Source organism: Corapipo altera, unplaced genomic scaffold (genome assembly GCF_003945725.1).
Source record: "Corapipo altera isolate COAL_440 unplaced genomic scaffold, ASM394572v1 142, whole genome shotgun sequence".
Lineage (NCBI taxonomy): Eukaryota > Metazoa > Chordata > Aves > Passeriformes > Pipridae > Corapipo > Corapipo altera.
Genome location: NW_020884966.1, coordinates 1,541,467 through 1,560,981, shown reverse-complemented (window position 1 = coordinate 1,560,981; position 19,515 = coordinate 1,541,467). Strand labels below are relative to the sequence as shown.

The window sequence follows — 19,515 nt, the reverse complement described above, 5'->3', positions numbered from 1 at the left end:
CAAGAAACCTCCTCCAGCCTTGTGGGCTCTATCCCACGTAGGGCTCTCCTGTCAGGCAACTCTGAGCTGCAGAGGAAGTCAGAGGAGAGGGGGGGGAAACAGTGGCACTTACTGAAAGCTTTGCTTTTTGTTTCTGCTTTGAGCAAAAGAGGAAAAAACAGCTAATAAAAGGACAACAGCACAGGAGTGGCTGCTGGCTGGTGTAGGATGGGATTTACTAAGTGGGTTATGCAAAGGTAAGTGGTATCATTTAACAGCTGGTTTGCAGCCTCAAGGCACTGACAGAGGGCTGGAAAAGAGGATTGTTTGACTGTGTTACACCAAAAGCTGAAGCCACCTTTTACAGGCTGTTTCCTGACACCACAGAACGAAGTCTGACTCCACCAGGTCAGATCAAAGGCCTTCTTGCCAAGTATTGTCTTCAGAACAGGCAGCAATAAATGCTCAGGGAAAGGGCACAGGACAAGGAACAGCATCATCCCCTCCTACACCTTCCCAGCTTTTGGCACCCAGTCCTTTGGGAAAGGGCTGTTAACACTCCTGAAGGTCTCTGTATTTCCATTAACATGGATTATCAAATTAAAAAATAGTGGGAAGTGTATTTAAATCCTCCTGACAGTTCCAAGAATTATAGGTGTGATTATTTCCAGTTTGAGCTCCCTGCAGAACTTGAATAGGGATGAACATCTGAGATCGACAAGCTGTTCCCAACAGAGCAGCTTTTTGTGTCACACTCTTCAGAGAATTTGGTAATTTGCAAATCAAATATCTAAGCTATCAAGGGTTTTTGGCTTGAAAAGCTGCATGACCTTAATTCTGAAAAAGAAAAAAAGAGATATTGGATGAGGGAACCGTCTTCCAGTCCCAGATCAGGAACAAGGAAAACTTCAGACTCTTTTTGCACTCCTCATCTTGCAGATAAATTCACTGTCCAAAATGGGCATCTTTGGGAGTTTGGTTTAAAGATTTACTTCTCATGATATAATCTCTCCTGCTGACACTCACTGCCACAGCCACCTGTGGTACAGGAGAGTGAACCAAGACAGTCAAACTCATCTTGGGTGTGAATACACCATTATTAGCTAAAGGCAACTTAGTTTCCATAGAGTAAGGGTGGATTTAAGGCATTAGGCTGAAGAGCTGAAAAATCCCTGGGAGTTGCCCCAGGCTTCTCACCCAATGAAAAAGTGTTAAAGGCTTGTCTTCAAGGACAACCTGTGCTCTGAAAGGCAAAATAATTACACACACTTTCAACACTGTGCTCTTAATCAAAGGTAAAAGATTTCCCTGCAAACCAAACTCTTTCAGTGTTTTCTGACTACAGGTACTTGCTATAAAATGGCTTTCATGTAACAGCTTAAAAAGCTGCAATGTTTTTAGTCCCTGAACAGCTGCTGAAGTCAGGAAGGAGAAAACCAACAAAAAGATACCTATAATAGCTGAGCCAAAGCAAAGAGGATAAACACATGCATTTGTGTCTGTGAAGAGTGATTTTACTAATCCCTGTTACTGCCATTGTGTTTCAGAGAGTTAAGGGTAAAAACCTTCATTTTGCTGCAGTCACAGAGGTTGGTACCCACATGGTTTCTGTCCTGGGACAGCAATAATATTCTAAGGCTTTTCACATTAGAGCTTCGGTCTAAGAGATCTACAGCTTTATCCAGGTCATCTTGGTTTTTCAGAGGGATAGAGAGCTGCAAAATAAACAACAGGAAAAAAAATTCATTAGGAAAGACAGAAAAAATAAGTCTATTTCCACAACAGGTGTTTCAACAAACAGAAGAATACCAGAATATAAGACAGGACTCTGACTGCTCACAAATTTTCATTCCAGTACTGTCTCACTGTCCCTTTTTTAATGAGGTTTTCCTCTCGTGCCAGAGAAATGGCTGACCCTGTGCAAATTTCTCTAAAGCACCAGCCACAAAAATATTAATTGCTACCTGAATTTGCTGTTTGCAAAGAACAAGTCAGGGACTTGTCAGCCCTTGACTCCCTGAGGAGAACGGGGTCTCAGAGCACTTATGAATTCAGACCTACTGATCAAGTGAAAATTGGGTTTCAGAGAGAAAGGAGAAGATAAAGACTTTGAAAGAGGGAATCAAATTAGAATTTAAAACTTGCTAATAAGACCCCGTGAAATCAGGCTCAGACACCCTCTATTCTACAGCCCACTCACATCTCAAAATGGGAATGTTATTAACCCTGGAGAACTCTCATTTTTGTCCCACTCTCACTGGTGAATGGGGTTCTGCATCTCCCTCATTAGGGATGCAGTTCCAAACAGTGGGAGGGCGACACCACAACAATAAAAACAAGGAAAAACCAGCGTGTCCAGGGTGAGAAAGCCACTAAAATACTTTAGATTATTAACATGAACCACCCAGTTCCTGAGAGACAAATGCTGTTCCCCATGTCACTTTATTTCACCACTGACAGTGCCCACAGTCCCCCTAAAGCCTCCTCTGTTCTTGGACTCCCCTTGTTCCCTGGGCAACAAGATCTCCCTGGATATGTATCAGCCTGCAAGAGTTGCTTTCAACAATAAAATACTTCAAATACCTTTTTTACTTCCCCAAGAGAGTCTCCCAACCACCACCAGTGCAAGAGAGCTGCTGTTTGTACAACACACACAGCACTGTGAGGCTTTATCAGGATCAGTGTGTTTTCCTTTGGATCAGGGATTCAACAGTGCTTTGCATTAAAGGAAGGACTGAAAATTAAATTTATGGGCACAGAGTTTGTGAGGGGGAGATGTGATGCAGAGAGTGTCTGCCATGCCCTGAGCACTGGGAGCTCTCTGTACCTCGTTGTTCATGTAGTGCAGGTCCAGGGGCTGCCCAAAGGCTGTTTTCACTTTCTGCTGCACGTCCTCGTAGCGCACGGGACGGACAAACGGGATAATCCTGGAATGAGAGAGAACCCCTGGCTGAAATCAGAAATACATCTGACAATGCAATCAAACCAGGTGGCTGAACCACTAAAACCACATTTGAATGCTCTCCTTTCATCCTCGAGCAGGTAGTGAGCCTTTCAAATTTAAATTTACACGCGTTGTTTCAGTAAGGAATTATTGATCTCTGGCCCATTTCCAGTGGTTTGTCAAAATGCAATATTCAGCTGCAGATTTCAAATAGAATCCCTTTGTCCCTGGGCAGAGAAGTATCCTTTGCTGTATCAGTGGCTTTCACAAAACAGGATACAAATGTCCCGTGCACCTTGGCTTAAAAAATACTGCTTTGGGCACAAAACACACACAGGGAGAGCTGAATTAAAAGCTGCAGAGGCCAAAAGAATAAAAAATTTAAGTATCCAAGTACCTGAATTCAAAATTCACTCCCTAATAATCTGCAAAATGTATTTAATATTAAAAGTTTCAACAAATATTCCCACAGCAAAGTCAGTCCTGAAGTCCTGAGGGAAGACAACAGCAGGTGGACACAAAGGAACCTGAAAATCCTCCTTCCCAAAGGTGGGCTGTGCCCTTGGCTCCATGTCTGCCCCCTGCATGCTCAGGTCAGACATCTCCAAACATCTGAATCATGGACTCACTACATTGGCTTTCCAGTTTTCCATCAAATCATGGAATGGTTTGGGTTGGAAGGAACCTTAAAGATCATCTTGTTCCAAACCTGTGCAACACAGCGGGGTTTTTTCTCCAGAGCTGAGGCCAAATCTAACTGTGCAAATGTTTGTCACACATGGTTTGATTTATTTAAAAAAACTGCTTTATTTTTTAATTAAAGAGGCCCAAATAGACCAAAACTTAAATATAGCTTCAGCTGTAATAGCAGTGTCACAGCTGACTTGCAACAATTGAGAATATTTTTATAAGTCAGAAGATTCACATTACACTGATCAGTCTCACATTCTCCTGCTTCCTCCCTCCTATTTTTTTATCTTCAGGCACCTTCACCAACTGACACACAAAATCTGCCCAGATTTAAATTATTCCACACAAAACCTGCACAGATGTAAATTATTCTGATCACTGTCCCTGGGCCCAGACCTTGTGACACTAAACCCCAGCTCAAGCACTCAGCCATTCCCTCCCCAGGTGAATGGCAGGAGTTTTACACTCACAGACAACAACAGCCTCCAGGAATGCAAAATGTTACCCTGTGGAACCCTGTGGCACATAAAGGCTTTTCAGAAAATGACAGTACACTTTGCTTTGGTTTTATCACTGTTTTGCCTGCCTTGGAATAGCAACTCTCAATGTTTCAGGCAGAGGAACAATATGAACTTCCAGGAAAGCATCTAAAACTCTTTTATTTTGCTGGAATGTTCTGCTGTAGGAAGTTACCAAGTACTCACAAAGTCTACCTTGACAGCCATGGAAAAGGATGATTTTCACTCTCTTCAGAATAATCTGGAGGATTCAAATGCAAACTATAGTTTACACCCTGCTGTTCTAAACAAACCAAGGCCACCCAGAGCAGTGGTGGAATCGCCACCTCTGCAAGTGTTCAAAAAACATGTGGATGTGGCACTGGAGGACATGTTTTAGTGGTGACCACGGTGGTGGTGCTGGGTTGGACTTGAGGACCTTAAAGGTCTTTTCCAACCTGCACAATTCTGTGATTCTGTGCCACCTCCTGCTCAGAAAGCCACTCTTCAGCTCTTTGCTGCACAGGCTTCTCACCTTCTGCTTCCACGAGACCTCACTGTGTCTACACTGCAAGTCAAGCTCTTCAAGGGCAGTCACAGGACAAGGGGGAATGGCTTTAAACTGAAATAGGGCAGGGATAGATGGGATATTAGGAAGAAATTCTTCCCTGGGAGGGTGGGGAGGCCCTGGCACAGGTTGCCCAGAGAAGCTGTGGCTGCCTCTGGATCCCTGGAAGTGTCCAAGGCCAGGATGGAGCAACCTGGGATAGTGAGTGGCATCCCCAAGCCTGGTAGGGAGGGTGGAATGAGATGAACCTTATGGTCCCTTCCAACCCAAACCATCCTGGGTTCAAACCATCACTATGATTCTGTGACGAACCTGTGCTTTGGATAAAAGGTTTAATTCCCCATCCATCCATCCATCCATCCATCCATCCATCCATCCATCCATCCATCCATCCATCCATCCATCCATCTTCATCAGCCCTGGGTATCCTTTCACGAGATGCAGCTTTTGTTTTAAACAGCCCTTGTGTAGTTGGCTTCCTCAGCCCCTTCCCAGGAAAGGTTCATCTTGCTACCAGTCCTACAACATCCAGCTATTTGGAAATAACTGTGCTTGTTAAAAAGCAGCCCACAATAACATTTTCTACATATTCCTAAGAAACCCATCCACGAAACTACAGTACTCTGGCACCACACAAATGTAATTTAGCTCTCAGTGCCTCATAAAGGCTGCCATTCTACACTCGACGCATTCAAAAGCAGAGCTGTTCTCAGGTGCCACAAATTCTATTAGTTTAAAAACTCTGTGCACTCCTCTAACACAAAATCCTGGACTGCAGGGTTTGAGGAGCCCATTCCTGCCTGACCACCTTAAATATTTGTGGTTAGATCTGGCAGCTGCTGTGAAGCCAAGCACACACACTCACATTCTGGGGCAGGCTCCCTGTCTGTAACTGCACACCGTGCTGGGAGCGGGGAATTCAGCTGAGTGAAACTGCATAATTAGACTAACACACAATCAACCTTTTCATTTTAATGTTACTTCAGAAAAAAAACCAAACCTTTCTCCCCCCCTCCCCGAGCTTGGTGCCACCTGAAATGCACCCAGGCTGAAGACAGGCAAGCTGAGAAGCTCGTGGGACAGAGTTTGCTGCTGAGTTCCCTCGTCCTGGCAGGGGGTGACAGGAATTGTGACATGGCACCCCCTGCCTCTGTTTTGCCCACACAAACCCCTGACCCAGGAAAAAGGTCTGGCTGACAAAGGAGGCAGCAGATCCCAGTGATGATCACCTCTAAAATTTCTCCCCAAGCACCAAAAGTCAGGGTTGTTTTAGGGACAGAATTCATGGTGCAGGATTTTAGCGAAAGCAACAGTTCAAGCTTTGAGGAAGATCACAAATTGTTCTCCACTGCCTGCTTTGCCAACAAAGAATGTTTCTGCTTTCCTAATAAAAATCCCCAAATTTGACAAAGGAGGATACCTGAGGAGGAGCTTCAGCACCTCAGCCATAACCTTTGCTAGGACCAGGTATGAGGATCCCTGCAGACAAATTGTGCTGTTCTACCATCAACCCTAAATTTGCATTTTATCGTGAAACCATGAACTACTTTATGCTGGAAGTAAATGGGAGAAACCAAAGGATTCCCATAGGATGGCTGTGAGGAGCAGCACATACATTCCTGCTTACAATCCAATTAATTTCCTCCAAAATAAGGGAACTGTAACCCATCATTAAGATCACTTTTTGCCCTCAGTGAGAGCAGACTCAAAGAGACCACAGACAAGCTTGGAGCCTTCCTGTATGTTCACACACCACCACACAGCCATTAAATGTTTTGAGAGTTCCTCTCAATGCTATGGCAAGTAAGAGGCATTTTGAGACCTACTTTTAAATATCCAGGCAATTTTATCCATTGCAAACAATGCTGTAAAAACTGAAGCTGCTATTTCAGTTGTTTCTGGGTTTTTCTTGCAAAAGAATGTCTCTCAAAAAAGGAAATAACAAAGAAACTTTTACACCAGTGAAAAAAAATCTTCCCTTGCTGTATCTGTTGCTCAGTCACAGCAGGACAGTGATAGCAACAGGGCATCAGGAAGTGAGAAACTAGAAAAGAATGATACTGATTTGATCAGCTTCATTTGGTTTTAGTTAAATAAAATTGGAACATGTATGAAATGAGACTTTCAGGCTGAATTTATTTCAGGCTGGACAGCTTTTTAATATTGCTGCAATTCACTTGCAAATAGATACTATGGAAATAAATCACTGTTTTGTGACACACCGACCTCTAAAAATAACCAAGTTGTGTGTGACCTGTTTGTTATGGCCTTCCCTGTGTGATTTTCGTTCAGGAAAAAGAAGAGTGAAGCCAACAAAATATTTAACCTAAATTACTGATGACTGAACTATTCTCGTAAGCAAAGGACCAAAGCACTGAAGGCCAACTTACCGTCGCTCCCCGTTGTGTTCAAACTTTATCCTGACATCATTCTGCAGGACAAAGAACAAAAGGTGAGTTCACAATCAAATTCTGCCACACAAATGCATCCCAACAGGATTTTAATATGATTTTAAGATACTTCATGGAAGCTAAGGTAGACTGTGGAAACAAGTGGCTGGTATGTTTTTCAGAGAAACTGCCGAAGGAGAAAGGGAAGGAAAGGGGTAAAACCTAAGTTGTAATTTTTGTTGGAAGGAAAGGGGTAAAAACTAAGTTGTAATTTTTGTTGGAAGGAAAGGGGTAAAAACTAAGTTGTAATTTTTGTTAACTGTCACTGAAACAGAGGACACTTTAAGGAAAATTAAAATACCTTTAACACTGCATGGTGAAAATCTGAAATGGAGTCCTAACTGCTTATTCATCTTAACTGAAGCTAATTTTCTTTGAGCACTCAAGGCAAAGGTGGAAAAGAAGAGAGATACAGAGAATGTATACATTCTCTATTCTTATTCATTCCTTTTATTCTTATTCTGATTTCTATTTATTATTCTGATTCGTTATTCCTATGTGTTATTCTTCATTCCTAAGACATGGACTAAATCTCTGCTTTTGCAAGAGATTTCAGCAGCCCCTGAAACTCCAACGAAGTCACAAACAGGCTGATTCTGTGTCACCTTCTGGATCTCCTCACCTGGATCTGGATGGTTCAGAGCACAACCACACAACCTGTGCACTCACTGCACACTCAGAAGATGCTCTGTGGCACAGAAGAGCCAACGTGCTGAACTTTCAACTCTGGACATCAAAGTTCAAATCCCAATTTAGGTCAGAAAGATAAAAATAAAAGGGAAAAATCTGCTCTGATAAGACTCCATAATTTCTGCTGCACAATTTATGTGATTGGAATAGATGAAGCCATCTGTGAAAGCCTCAGACAATAGGCAATCATACATCTAGGAACTTCAAAAAAACGTGGCCAGGAAATGCTCTTTAGCTGGAGGAAGTTTCTGGCAGGCCCAGTGGTCAAGAATTCAGTTCAAAGGGATGGGATTCCTGCAGCATGGATCAGGGAGAACGAGCTCCCCAATCCCAGCAACGACCCCCTGCAGGTGGGTAATTCACGGGTAACTTTAAAAGACAATTTTTTCAGGTGTGGGAAGAGAAAGAACTTACTCTAGAATGACTCCAAAATGAAACAAACTCATCTGGATTGAGCAGTAAAGGAAAAATGCAGCAAACAGCACAGGAATAATATCCTATAAAAGATGCCCACCAGCCAACTCCTGAGGAAACAGTTGTTCTTAGACATATTGGATGGAGGAATGATCCCTTTGGATCAGGATTTTCAAAGAAATAAGTTTGTTTCTTAGACATACTGGATGGAGGAATGATCCCTTTATATCAGGATTTCAGGGAAGTAAGGTTCTAGGTAAGTTTTTTATTTTTTTAATGTTAGACTATTCTAAATAGCCCAGTCTAAGGGAACTAAACAGGACTGTTTGGATGAAATGGAATTCAAGTCATTTTTCAGATTAAATTTCTGACCTCAAGACGTGGTTTGGGTCCTGGAACAGCCAAGTAACACAGCTCTCATTAATTAAAATTAGACAACACTAAAAAGATCTTCAGGGCTCTTTGGAGACCTTTCTTGAACTTGCTGGTACCTAAGCAAACCAAAATCACTTTCTCAACTCCACTGCACACTTTAGAACCTGTAATTTGTAAGAAAGGGAAGGGGGATGGAATTTGGCATTTATCTCTTGCTGATTTTTCCATAAGGGATCAGACACTGATCATTCACGTCTATTTTTTAAAGATCTAAGAAAAGGTGTTCAAAGTGATCTCAGTGCTCACATTCCAGAGAGAAACTCGAGGAGTTAAGCTTTCCAGTGCTTTCAGTTTCTCTTGAATTCAGTGAGCCCATCAATTTTTAAAGTAAGTCATATAAACTCTCCTAAGAGATGAGTAAAAAGGCAAATCCAAGTTTAGTCCCTCAGCGTTCCAGTATCATAAATCACAATCACAGGTTTTGATTTAAGACATCCCTGAATTCCCGTTCAAAGCGAGCCGGGGAGGATTTTTGTTCTGCTCCATCCACGGATTTGTCCAGGACATTCTAGGAAATCCCAGATCCAGCTGAACAAGTAGATTACGAGCAGGCAAAGTGTAAGGCAGACAGACATGAACTTTAAAGCCTGCTCCAAAAGGCTTAAGCCTGTAACAGGACTCAAACTGAAAAGAGTTATTTTACTGACATAGGCAACTTCTCCTGTTAAAGTCAGTCTTACTGCCAGCAACTTGATCTAACTTTGTAAGACAGTGACAGACAAACAATTCTGGGCTGAAATTGCTGCTTTTGCTTTGAAGTATTTCATTTAAATGACATCCAGCATCTACTGACAGAGTAAAGAGTGATTTATTCTGTCCTTCCTTTCGACCAGAAAGCTCAGAGGTGACCTCATCACTGTCTATAACTACCTGAAGGGAAGTTCTGGCCAGGTGGGGGTTGGTCTCTTCTCTCAGGCACTCAGCAATAGGACAAGGGGGCACGGGCTTAAGCTCCGCCAGGGGAAATTTAAGTTGGATATCAGGAGAAAATTCTTTACAGAGAGAGTAATCAGGCATTGGAATGGGCTGCCCAGAGAGGGGGTGGATTCACCATCCCTGGAGATTTTTAAACGCAGATTGGACGTGGCACTGAGTGCCATGATCTAGTAAATGGACTGGATTTGGACCAAGGGTTGGACTCGATGATCTCAGAGGTCTTTTCCAACCCAATCGATTCTATGATTCTATGATTCAATACCAGAGTTTTGTTCATGAAAAATTCTGTAGCAATGTGGAACAAACCTGGAGTGGAAACAAACCTCCATCACTTACAGACTGCTTTGGGTTGGGAGGGACCCCAAAGCCCATCCAGTGCCACCCTCTGCCATGGGCAGGGACACCTTCCACCAGCCCAGGTTGCTCCAAGCCCTGTCCAGCCTGGCCTTGGACACTTCCAGGGATCCAGGGGCAGCCACAGCTTCTCTGGGCACCCTGTGCCAGGGCCTCCCCACCCTCCCAGGGAAGGATTCCTTCCCAATATCCCATCTATCCCTGCCCTCTGGCAGTTTGAAGCCATTCCCCTCTGTCCTGTCACTACACTGAAACATCAGGACAGAGCCAGGACAGAAAAGCTTTTCCAGCCTCCCACAGCTGCTTAAAGGAATTCTGTAAAGGTCCCTGCACACAGTGGTAAAACACACACACAATTTGGAATTGCTGATATAGAAATAAAGCCAATTTTCTCACCGGAATTTTTTTTTCTTCCACTGCAGAGGCACACTGGTTTGTTATTGCAGGGCTGCCCAGGAGGGGGGGACTGCTGGCATTGTGTTTTTTCTTTAAAAGGAATAAAAACATTTTTAAAAAAAGGCAAGTTAAAAATTTGTACACTTGGAAAATTTTTTTAGCTGATCAGAGCAAACAACATCACAAACACGTGGGGGGAAGGCAGGATACTAAGATGATGCAAATGATCAAATACACACACACACACATATATATATAAAAAATACATAGCTTTACATATATATCCTTATATATGTAATATATGTATTTTTATATATGTGTTTTTATATATGTGTTTTTATATATACATATACATATAAAACCAATATAAAATATATACCACTTTAATATAATTTATATATTATATAAAATTGCATTTATCCTAGTATATATTTTGATTGTAATATTAATTAATATAATGATATTATTAATTAGTAATACTAGTTATTATATTTCTATTATATTAGAAAATTATTTATATATAATACATCTACTATATTTAATATAGTATATATACTATATCCAATAGATAAATTAATACATATAACTATACTTAATATATAAATATAATATAGAATAATATAGAATATATAATATAGAATCACATAACTATATTTAATATATAAATTAATATACAGTATATATACTATATTTAATATAGTATATATTATATATTAACATTTATATAATATATATAATATATATGATATATATGATATATATGATATATATTATTATATATAAGTATATATAATATATAATACATTCTATATATTATATAAAATTATTATATATTATATTTTAATACATTATATAATTTCAATTTATATATTATATTTATATATTATATTTATTATATTTACTGTTTATTATATTATATCAATTATATTATATTATTATTTATTATATTTACATATTATATTATATTTGTATATTTACATACTATATTATATTTACATATTATATTATATTATTTTAATTTATTATATTATATAAAATTCTTATATATTATATTTTAATATATATATGAAAATTAAAATATTCCATATTTGCCACACAGCCTGAGCAGGATGAGGGAGTTAATCCTGCCAGAAGCAGAGGCAGCACATCCTCTGTCCCTTCTGCCCCCATTTCAGGGGCTCACTCAGTGCCCCATTACCTGTTTGTTGGCATGAGCAGTGTCTTTATTCTTCATGGTATCATAGCCAGGCAGCCTGTGACGTCTGCTCATCTGCAGAGCCACCAGGTCCTTCATGATGGATTTCAAGGCCTCCTGTTCATCTGCAAGGCACAAGAATTTTAGGAATCAGTGGCCTGGGTGAGCATCAGGATCTTTGCAAAGACACTGGGATTTTGTTTAGTCACAGAAAGCCCAAACTAACAGAAGATCATGAAACAGTAAACAAACAGATAAATTTTAAGTCTCTTTTCCAGTGTCACACAAGGAGCAGAATAAATATGCCCAGCCCCTAATTGTGTTTAAAAGCCTTCACAACAAACAGCACAACCTGAGCAGGTCTGCTAGATCATCAGAGGTCATTTAGGAAGGGCAAACTGATGTGCTTCTGCCAAGGAAAACTTGGTAAAAATCTCTTCTTTCCCACTTTATATCCTGCTAACTCTCAATTCTTGCTTGTTAGCAGAACAAACCACAGCCAGCAGAGAGAGAGAGAAACGAAAACCCGGGCGAAGAACCATCCTGGAGTATCCCTGAACACAAATCCACTCCCACTGATTGCCCCAACACGTTCCTCTCTTCCCTCAGAACAAGCTGGTGGGACAAAATTCCAACCATTTCATGAGATTTCAAGACGAAATTTGATTTGAGCAGGTTCAAATGGTGCAGCACTAAGAACACTGTCTGCTGGCAAAGTGCAACGCAGCAGGTTCAATTCAAGGCTTCTTGCCTTGCAGGAAAACACAAACACACACTGAATTTTTTCTTGCATGGACTACTGACTAAAAATTACTTTCTGAAGTGAACATTCCTGATATAACCAATTTAATGTGTTCTCTCCCATTGCCTGTTAGTTTCGAGGAGAGATGTGTATTTATTTAGCAGAACTTTGTAGGAAATCTAGAGAAAAGAAGACATAAAACAGGGGAAATGCTCAGTAACTGTGCTGGATGGTGCAAAAAGGTCTAAAAGCCACAGGAAAGAATCCTTTGCTTTAGCAAGGATAATGATCTCAAATTCTTTGAAACTGGAAAAGGTAAAAGAAGTTGCCAAGTGAAGTTTTGTCCAAAATGGGACTGCACTGGCCACTGTGCTCCAGGCAACAAAGCAGCCTCAGATGCCTCACTCTGCTCCTGGCACAGTCACCTGGTGTCTCACACAGCAGGACTCAGAGAGTTTTTAGGGATAAAGTGTTGTTTCCTTGGCAAATAATACACCCAGTTAAATCCTTCCTGATACTGAGGCATTCTTTAGGCATGAAATGTGAAGCAGTGATTTGATGGGCTCTGAACATCCCCAGCAGAATCTGCCCTTCCTAAATGAGTCTGGGGGGACTTGCCCACTAGTTTTGAATGTAAAGCTGTTTGGTTTTTGGGGTTTTTTTTGGATAATTGGAGCTTTTGGAAGTGATGTGAGCCCCATAAGTTATCACAGCCCTACTCAGATGACAGCGTGTCGGGTGTGCAGTGCTCGAAATGCACAATTCCTCCCGAAGTCCCCAATCACATGGAGGAGTCTGAACTGAAATGAGCATTTTTGAAGCTGATTTGTAAACAACTGAAACTTCATTTTAACAATGCACCGTGGCTGAACACTCACTGCTGATTCGTGGCACTGGTCTGATGGGTAATGGTTTGCATTTGGAAGAGCTGTCCTGGGAACAGCTGCTGAACATTAAATGATGGACTGACTCGCATCTGTATTTCTCTGTACGAGGGACTCACTGGGACTATTTGTTTCTTCAATTTTATGTCATGTATTTGTTCGTGAGTGTCTCCAAAGCAGCCAGTGTATGTTTTATGCACAGACTGGCTTCATAATTCATCAGTGTCTCAATAACAAACCAGATTTTCGCAATGCTTGAAGATGACAGATGTGGGACATGTACAGCCTGTGGAGCAGCCAGGGAGCAAATGCTACTAAAAGCAAAATGGGGGAAAAAAATATACCTGTTTGTAAGGAAGAAACATCTAAAGAAGTCCCAGGGAGAAGTCACACTAATGATATCTTTGGTCCAACAAATAGTTTCTGCCCAGGTCTGCTTTAGCTTTCATAGGATCACAGAGTCATAGGGTAGTTTGAGTTGGAGGGGACCTCAAAGCCCATCCAGTGCCACCCCCTGCCACGGGCAGGGACACCTTCCACCAGCCCAGGTTGCTCCAAGCCCCGTCCAACCTGGCCTTGGGCACTTCCAGGGATCCAGGGGCAGCCACAGCTTCTCTGGGCAACCTGTGCCAGGGCCTCCCCACCCTCCCAGGGAAGGATTCCTTCCCAATATCCCATCTATCCCTGCCCTCTGGCAGTGTTAATCCATTCCCCTCTGTCCTGTCACTCCAGGCCCTTGTAAATATTCTCTCTCCATCTTTCCTGTTGTCTCCCTTCAGGTACTGGAGGGCCACAATCAGGTGAGCCCTAACTCAGTCCAGAGACAACCCAAGTTCACAGGTACATCCTCTGTGGACTTCACTCTACTACCAAAGCCCAGAAACATCAAGCCTGGGCCAGACCAGGGAGGGGAAGAAACCTCCCAATGCATCTGCAGAAGGTGTTAATTAGAGTAAGACTCTTAAAAAAGGAAAGCAGAGCAGAGAAAGTAAAAAAAAATCAGAGTCAAAACCCACCAAATCTCTGCTGTCCAAGACAAGCCAAATGAGACAATAAGCACATTGTGGCAGTGGAGAAGGGAGAGCACTCCTTGAAATTCCAACTGCATGTAAAAGAAGCGAGGAGTGTCAGTAACACAACCAAAGCAAGAGGCTGCTTTTTGAGGAGCACATCAGCCAAAGGAAATAATTGCTGGGATCTATCTCAGCACTAAGTAACCCCTTGTGGGAGGAAAACGTGAAAAAACAGTTGTGAATGAAGCTAAAGTTCCAGGTAGGTAACAGCACAACTTTTTCTTTTTTTTTTTTTGTTAAAAAAAGTGTTTCCAACTTCACATTTAACCTCTTACCTTACTGGAGTGCCTCCAATTTACTTGTATTCTTCGATTTGATTTGATATTAAGCACAGCCTTGGAGTCATCTGGCAGACAAAGGCTATAACTGTGCACAGCAAAACACTACAACCTATGGATTGGCATCTCCCTGGAGATCCCACCACCCAAAACACACCGGGAGGAGCTGGGATACAAGTTTTCCACTACAGTGCAGTTTGGGTTTGGCCAGATACCAGGAGGATGAAGAAGAGCTTGTGTTGGCAGCACTCCTCTGGGCAAGAAGCAAACCAGCTATGAAAGCAGTTTATAACTGAGGGCTCACGACAAGAAATCAAGTCAAAGAATATGTCTGTGGGTAAGAATTCGCCCCCAAACAATATCATCACTGGAAAATCAGGATCAATGCTCACAATGGTTGGTTACAGGTGTTTGATCCCAAATTCCAGGCTGTGTGGAGTCTCACAGTGACTCATTTCTGTGAGGAACTGGGCACAGAGGACAGGCATCCAACCAACTGTGTGTCTCTTAATACAGATTGCAGCTTGGTACGTGGAGAATTCATTTATTAGCTGAGGCAACTTGTGAATTTACAATCTCTTAAACTCCTAAGGGCAGCACCTGGAAGCACCAGAGCTCAAGGAGTGTTTGGGCAACACTCTCAGGCACAAGATGGGATTGCTGGGGTGTCCTGTGCAGGGCCAGGAGTTGGACTGGATGATCCTTGTGGGTCCCTCCTAACTCAGGATATTCTATAATTCTATAAACCCCAGTCAGTGCCCTGCAAGGTCACTGCAAACTCACTTCCCTCTGTGCCAAAGCTGAAATCTTACTGATCTCCACAAAACTGGAACAGTTAATGTTCTGTCAAAGGTGATGGAACAGCTTCAGGTGAGTTTGAATCTTATTATACAGTTTTTAGTTGGTTTTAGTACCAAACCATATATCCTGTAATTCATCCCTGTGTTGATGAGATAGGAAATGACAGAGTATTTATCTTTTAAAAACATGAAGTTAAATACTGATCTGAGGTTGTATAGGGAAAAAATCATCTCCAGTTAGGACAGCACTGTGATGGATTTAATGCTGAGAAGCATGAATACTTCTTTATTTCCCTCAAAACAGAGGATTTCCATAGATTGACTTGGAAAAGCACATGGAGCAACATTACATTAATCACACAATACAGAAGTTGCTACAAATGAAAACGAAGCAATTCTTGGAGTGCACTGAGAGACCCTGTTTTGCCTGGTCTCCAGTAGGTCTGGGAAACACAGCTCTGCTTTGTGCGGGAAAGATGTTGTCCAGGAAATGCTTTTCATGTTTTAAAAACTACACTCAAGGATTTTTATAACATCGATAAAAGCGAACTGCTGCTCCCAGAGAAAGCTATTCCTCCCCATAAAGCATTTATTTCAACGAATCCCTGGCTTCTTACGCAGGGCTGAGCGAGTCAGAAATGGAAAACTCTTTTGAAAATAATAAAAAAAAAAAATCACAAAGTTCAAACAGCAAAAGCATCTGCCCATGGGCAAAACCAGGAAGTCTGTGAACCCCTCTAACCCAGGATGGTGTTTTATTTAGTGTGATAATGATGCCACATTAGTTTAGAAGGGGAAAAAAGTGAATAAATCTGTTATCTACCCCTACGACAGCAAAGTTGGTTGGGGCAAGCCATGTGCAGATCCAGGGGCAACGAGGAAATTTTACACAAATTGGGCCCATGAAAAAAATCTTGGAAAGTTTAATTTTGAGTCCTTTGCTGTGGGCAGTTTTAGTGGTACCAAAATGCTGTTCTGCCCAATTTTTAGGAAATCACAAGTGACTGGTTTGTAGAGCGAGATGAAAAATCAGAGACTACTCCAGACATGGTACGTGTGGGATATATTGAGGGTCCCTCTTCTCACCCAGAAGTTAAAGGAAAAGACTGGGATTTGGGATTTGAGCTGGTCCTAACCTGCAGGCCCAGCTCTGTCCCTCCCCCCGGGTGTCACTGAGCTGTGGCCATGGGTTCGTGTGTGTGAGCCAAGGGAAGGAAGTGACACAGGCAGGAAAACCGAGCGGATCGAGGGAACGCCGGGCTGGGGACGGGGCCTGCCCAGCGCCCACCCCGCACTGCTCGGCCCTCCCGGCACAGGGACCTCGTGCTTCTCCACAGGAGAAGCAAATATCTGTGTTTCAAAGCCTGCCAAGGAGGTGTCTGGAGGGAAGTAAACCTCAGGGATTGCCCTGGAGGTGCAAGGTTGGAGAATGGCTCCAGGTGAGTTCCAGCGAACTGTGCCACCAACCACCCCACGTGTCCTCCAGAGAGGGGCATGAAACACAAGATGCAAGAAGAGCAGAGCACGATACAGCCCATTCTCCATTATTAATTAGCTCATGTGATCACAACTGCCTAACGAACTCAGATTTTTCCCGCTGTAAGGGATCTGCAGCTGTGCCATGACACACACGGTGCTGTGGTGGAGCAGCCCATGAAATTGTACTTTTTCATTCTGCACTCATGTGTTTACAAACACACCTTCAGCTGCCACTGGAAAATGCTTCCATGGAAATCCAACCTCTTCCTTCTCAACAATTTTAAGCTTATGAACCACCTGCCTGGTTCTGCAGAGGAGGTACAGAGAGATAATCCCGTGCCTCTCTTTACAGCAGAGAATTCTAGTGATGGATCTGCACAGATTTGTTGTCTTTACCAAATCAAACCAGGGCACAGAGGGATTGAAGTTGCTGGAGTTTAGCTTTGAGCAACATTTGCAATGCTTTATGAATACAGAATATAAGAACTATTTATGCATACAGACTAAATGAAGGACAGGCTGAGAAAACTAAACTTGGTTGTAGGGAAGAAACACTGAAGTTGTAGCCCATGAAGCCATGAAACTCCACACTCAAAACAGGAGTAACTCCTTTGCCCATATGCAGATACGAACAAGTTCTGGTTCAGACCAACTAAGAATTTAATTCTAGCACGAGACCTCTCTTTAAACTTAAAGGGGAATTGGGAAGCATAACCCCCCCTCTATAAGCAGTTTTTTATATAGGACATAGAGTCGAAATCCAAATTAATTCCAGTTAATCAATCAATTTCAGTCATGGCAACTCCTCGCAGCAACATTTAAAATATTAAAAGAGTTCCTCCAACTTCTCTGCTTGTTTTTACGTGTTGCTGCCTGGGCTGAGAATGGCAAACAAGAATTCAGCGAAAGCCCCATAAAGAAAATACTATTCTGACGGACTCCCGAGCCACAATTGACACCCAAAACTCCCCCAATGAATCCGAATCCCATCAACTCCCGTCCCAAGAAGATCCAACCTGACTCCGGGAGGCTGCAGGGGCTCCCTGAGCCCGACCGGGCCGAGTTTAGCAAAGCCCCGGGGCAGCAGGGGAGGGGGCGCGGTGCTGCCCGCAAACACACGATTTTTTTACCGTTTTAACCAAATCCTTGAACACCCCCCCCCCCCCCCCCCCATTTCCCGGCGGCGCTGCCGGTGCCGCGGTGACACCGCGGTGACACCTCGGGCAGCGCGGCCGCGGCAGGGCCCGAGCGGCCCCTCCACCCGCTGCGGGGCCGCGGCAGGGCCCGGGCCGGGCCGGGGGCAGCGGAGCCGCGGGGACCCCCCCATCCATCCCCTCCCCTCCCGGCCCGTGAGGCGGCCCCGGTTCCCCGCGGCCTCCCCGCCGGTTGCTCACCCATGTCTGCGGGCGGCGGGCGCTGCGGGTCGGCGCTGTCACCGCCGCGGCTCCATGGCGGCCGGGCCGATGGCGGGGGGAGGGAGGGCTCAGAGCCGCCGCGGCCGCCACATTCCCAGGCCCCGCGCCACCGCCGCCGCCGCCGCCGCCTCCTCCTCCCGGCGGGCGCGCTGCGGGCGGGGCGCGGGGGGTCGGCGGTGCCTCACGGCCCGTCCCGGGGTCCCCTCACGGGGTCCCCTCACGGGCGGCCCCCCCCCCCCCCCCCCGCCGGCACAAACAAACCCGCTCGGCGGCCGCCGCGCACCCGCCGCCGCCGCCTCCTGCCAATCACAGCGGCACGCGCCGCCCGCCCGCCAATCAGCGCCAGCCCGGCGGCGCCGCGGGCCAATGGGAGCTCGGGGAGGCACAAGCCCGCCCCGCCCAGCCCGCTGCTGTCAATCACCCGGTTCGCTGGGGGGGGCGGGGACACGCCCCCCGCGCCCGCCCGCGGGTCACGCCCACGGAGCTGTCAATCAAAGTGATTGACGGCGGCCCCGCCACGCCCCCCTCGGCCGGGTCCTAGAGCCCGGTGTCAAACTCAGCCTAATTAGTGAACTGTGAATTATTAACGGAGCTTAATCAATCCTTTCCCAATTTCAGTGTATTTAGCGCTGACGCACTAAGCGTATCAATGGTAATTCCGAATCTATGGTTTCTGTCTATTTTTGAACTTTGAGGTAATAAACTATTTTTGACTTTGGGAAATTGTCTCAGTGGAAGTTCTGGGAGAGACTCTTGAACATCAAATCCGGCTCCTAAGGCCACAACTTCAAGTGTCCTGGAGGAGGGACAGGTCCTGAGCTTTCTGACTCTCCTGGTTTCTCTCCTCACAAGCAGAGCTTGGCAATGAGTTTAATTGCTGCTTACCTTTGTAAGAGGGGTAAAAAAACCCCAAACCAATCCCAGCCTAAGAGTGATAAAAAGCCCCCCAAAAATCTGAGAGCAAGATTCTTTTGGTGTCAAAAAAAAAAAAAAAAGAAAAAGTGATACAATTACCCAGAGCATCACCCAGGGCATCTGTGGCAAGAGATTTCTCTTCCAGGAGCTGTTCAAACCTGGACTATGTCCCCAGGCCCACGGGTCACCCCCACTCCCCCAGGGTCTGAAATAAGTGACAAATGTCAAAGTAGCAGAATAAACAAACAGCTTTTCTGCTTTTTAAGCCTTCAAACCCCCCGTTTCATTTCCTCCACAGTCACGTTTCTAAGCCCTGCAATCACACACTGTGTCTGTTAAAATCAAGCTCTGGCTCCAACCTGCAGCAGTGACCTCCAGCCT

At 44.0% G+C, this 19,515-nt stretch overlaps 1 protein-coding gene across 3 annotated transcripts in view; it reads right to left on the bottom strand.

Annotated features, from left to right (window-relative positions):
* The window catches only part of MAP3K3 (mitogen-activated protein kinase kinase kinase 3), a 42,641-nt gene extending 24,226 nt beyond the window's left edge, over window positions 1-18,415 (bottom strand). For 2 of the 3 annotated variants that reach the window (XM_027664792.1, XM_027664793.1), the window contains exons 1-6: window positions 18,199-18,411; window positions 11,552-11,673; window positions 10,354-10,443; window positions 7,069-7,109; window positions 2,807-2,906; window positions 1,581-1,694 (exon numbers count right to left, since the gene is read on the bottom strand). In XM_027664792.1, the coding sequence (XP_027520593.1) occupies window positions 1,581-1,694; window positions 2,807-2,906; window positions 7,069-7,109; window positions 10,354-10,443; window positions 11,552-11,673; window positions 18,199-18,202 (471 nt within the window). In that variant the 5' untranslated portion in view covers window positions 18,203-18,411. Of the gene's footprint in view, window positions 1-1,580; window positions 1,695-2,806; window positions 2,907-7,068; window positions 7,110-10,353; window positions 10,444-11,551; window positions 11,674-18,198 lie in introns of all 3 variants that reach the window. The other variant, XM_027664794.1, reaches the window with a different exon arrangement.
* Window positions 18,416-19,515: the final 1,100 nt, after the last annotated feature.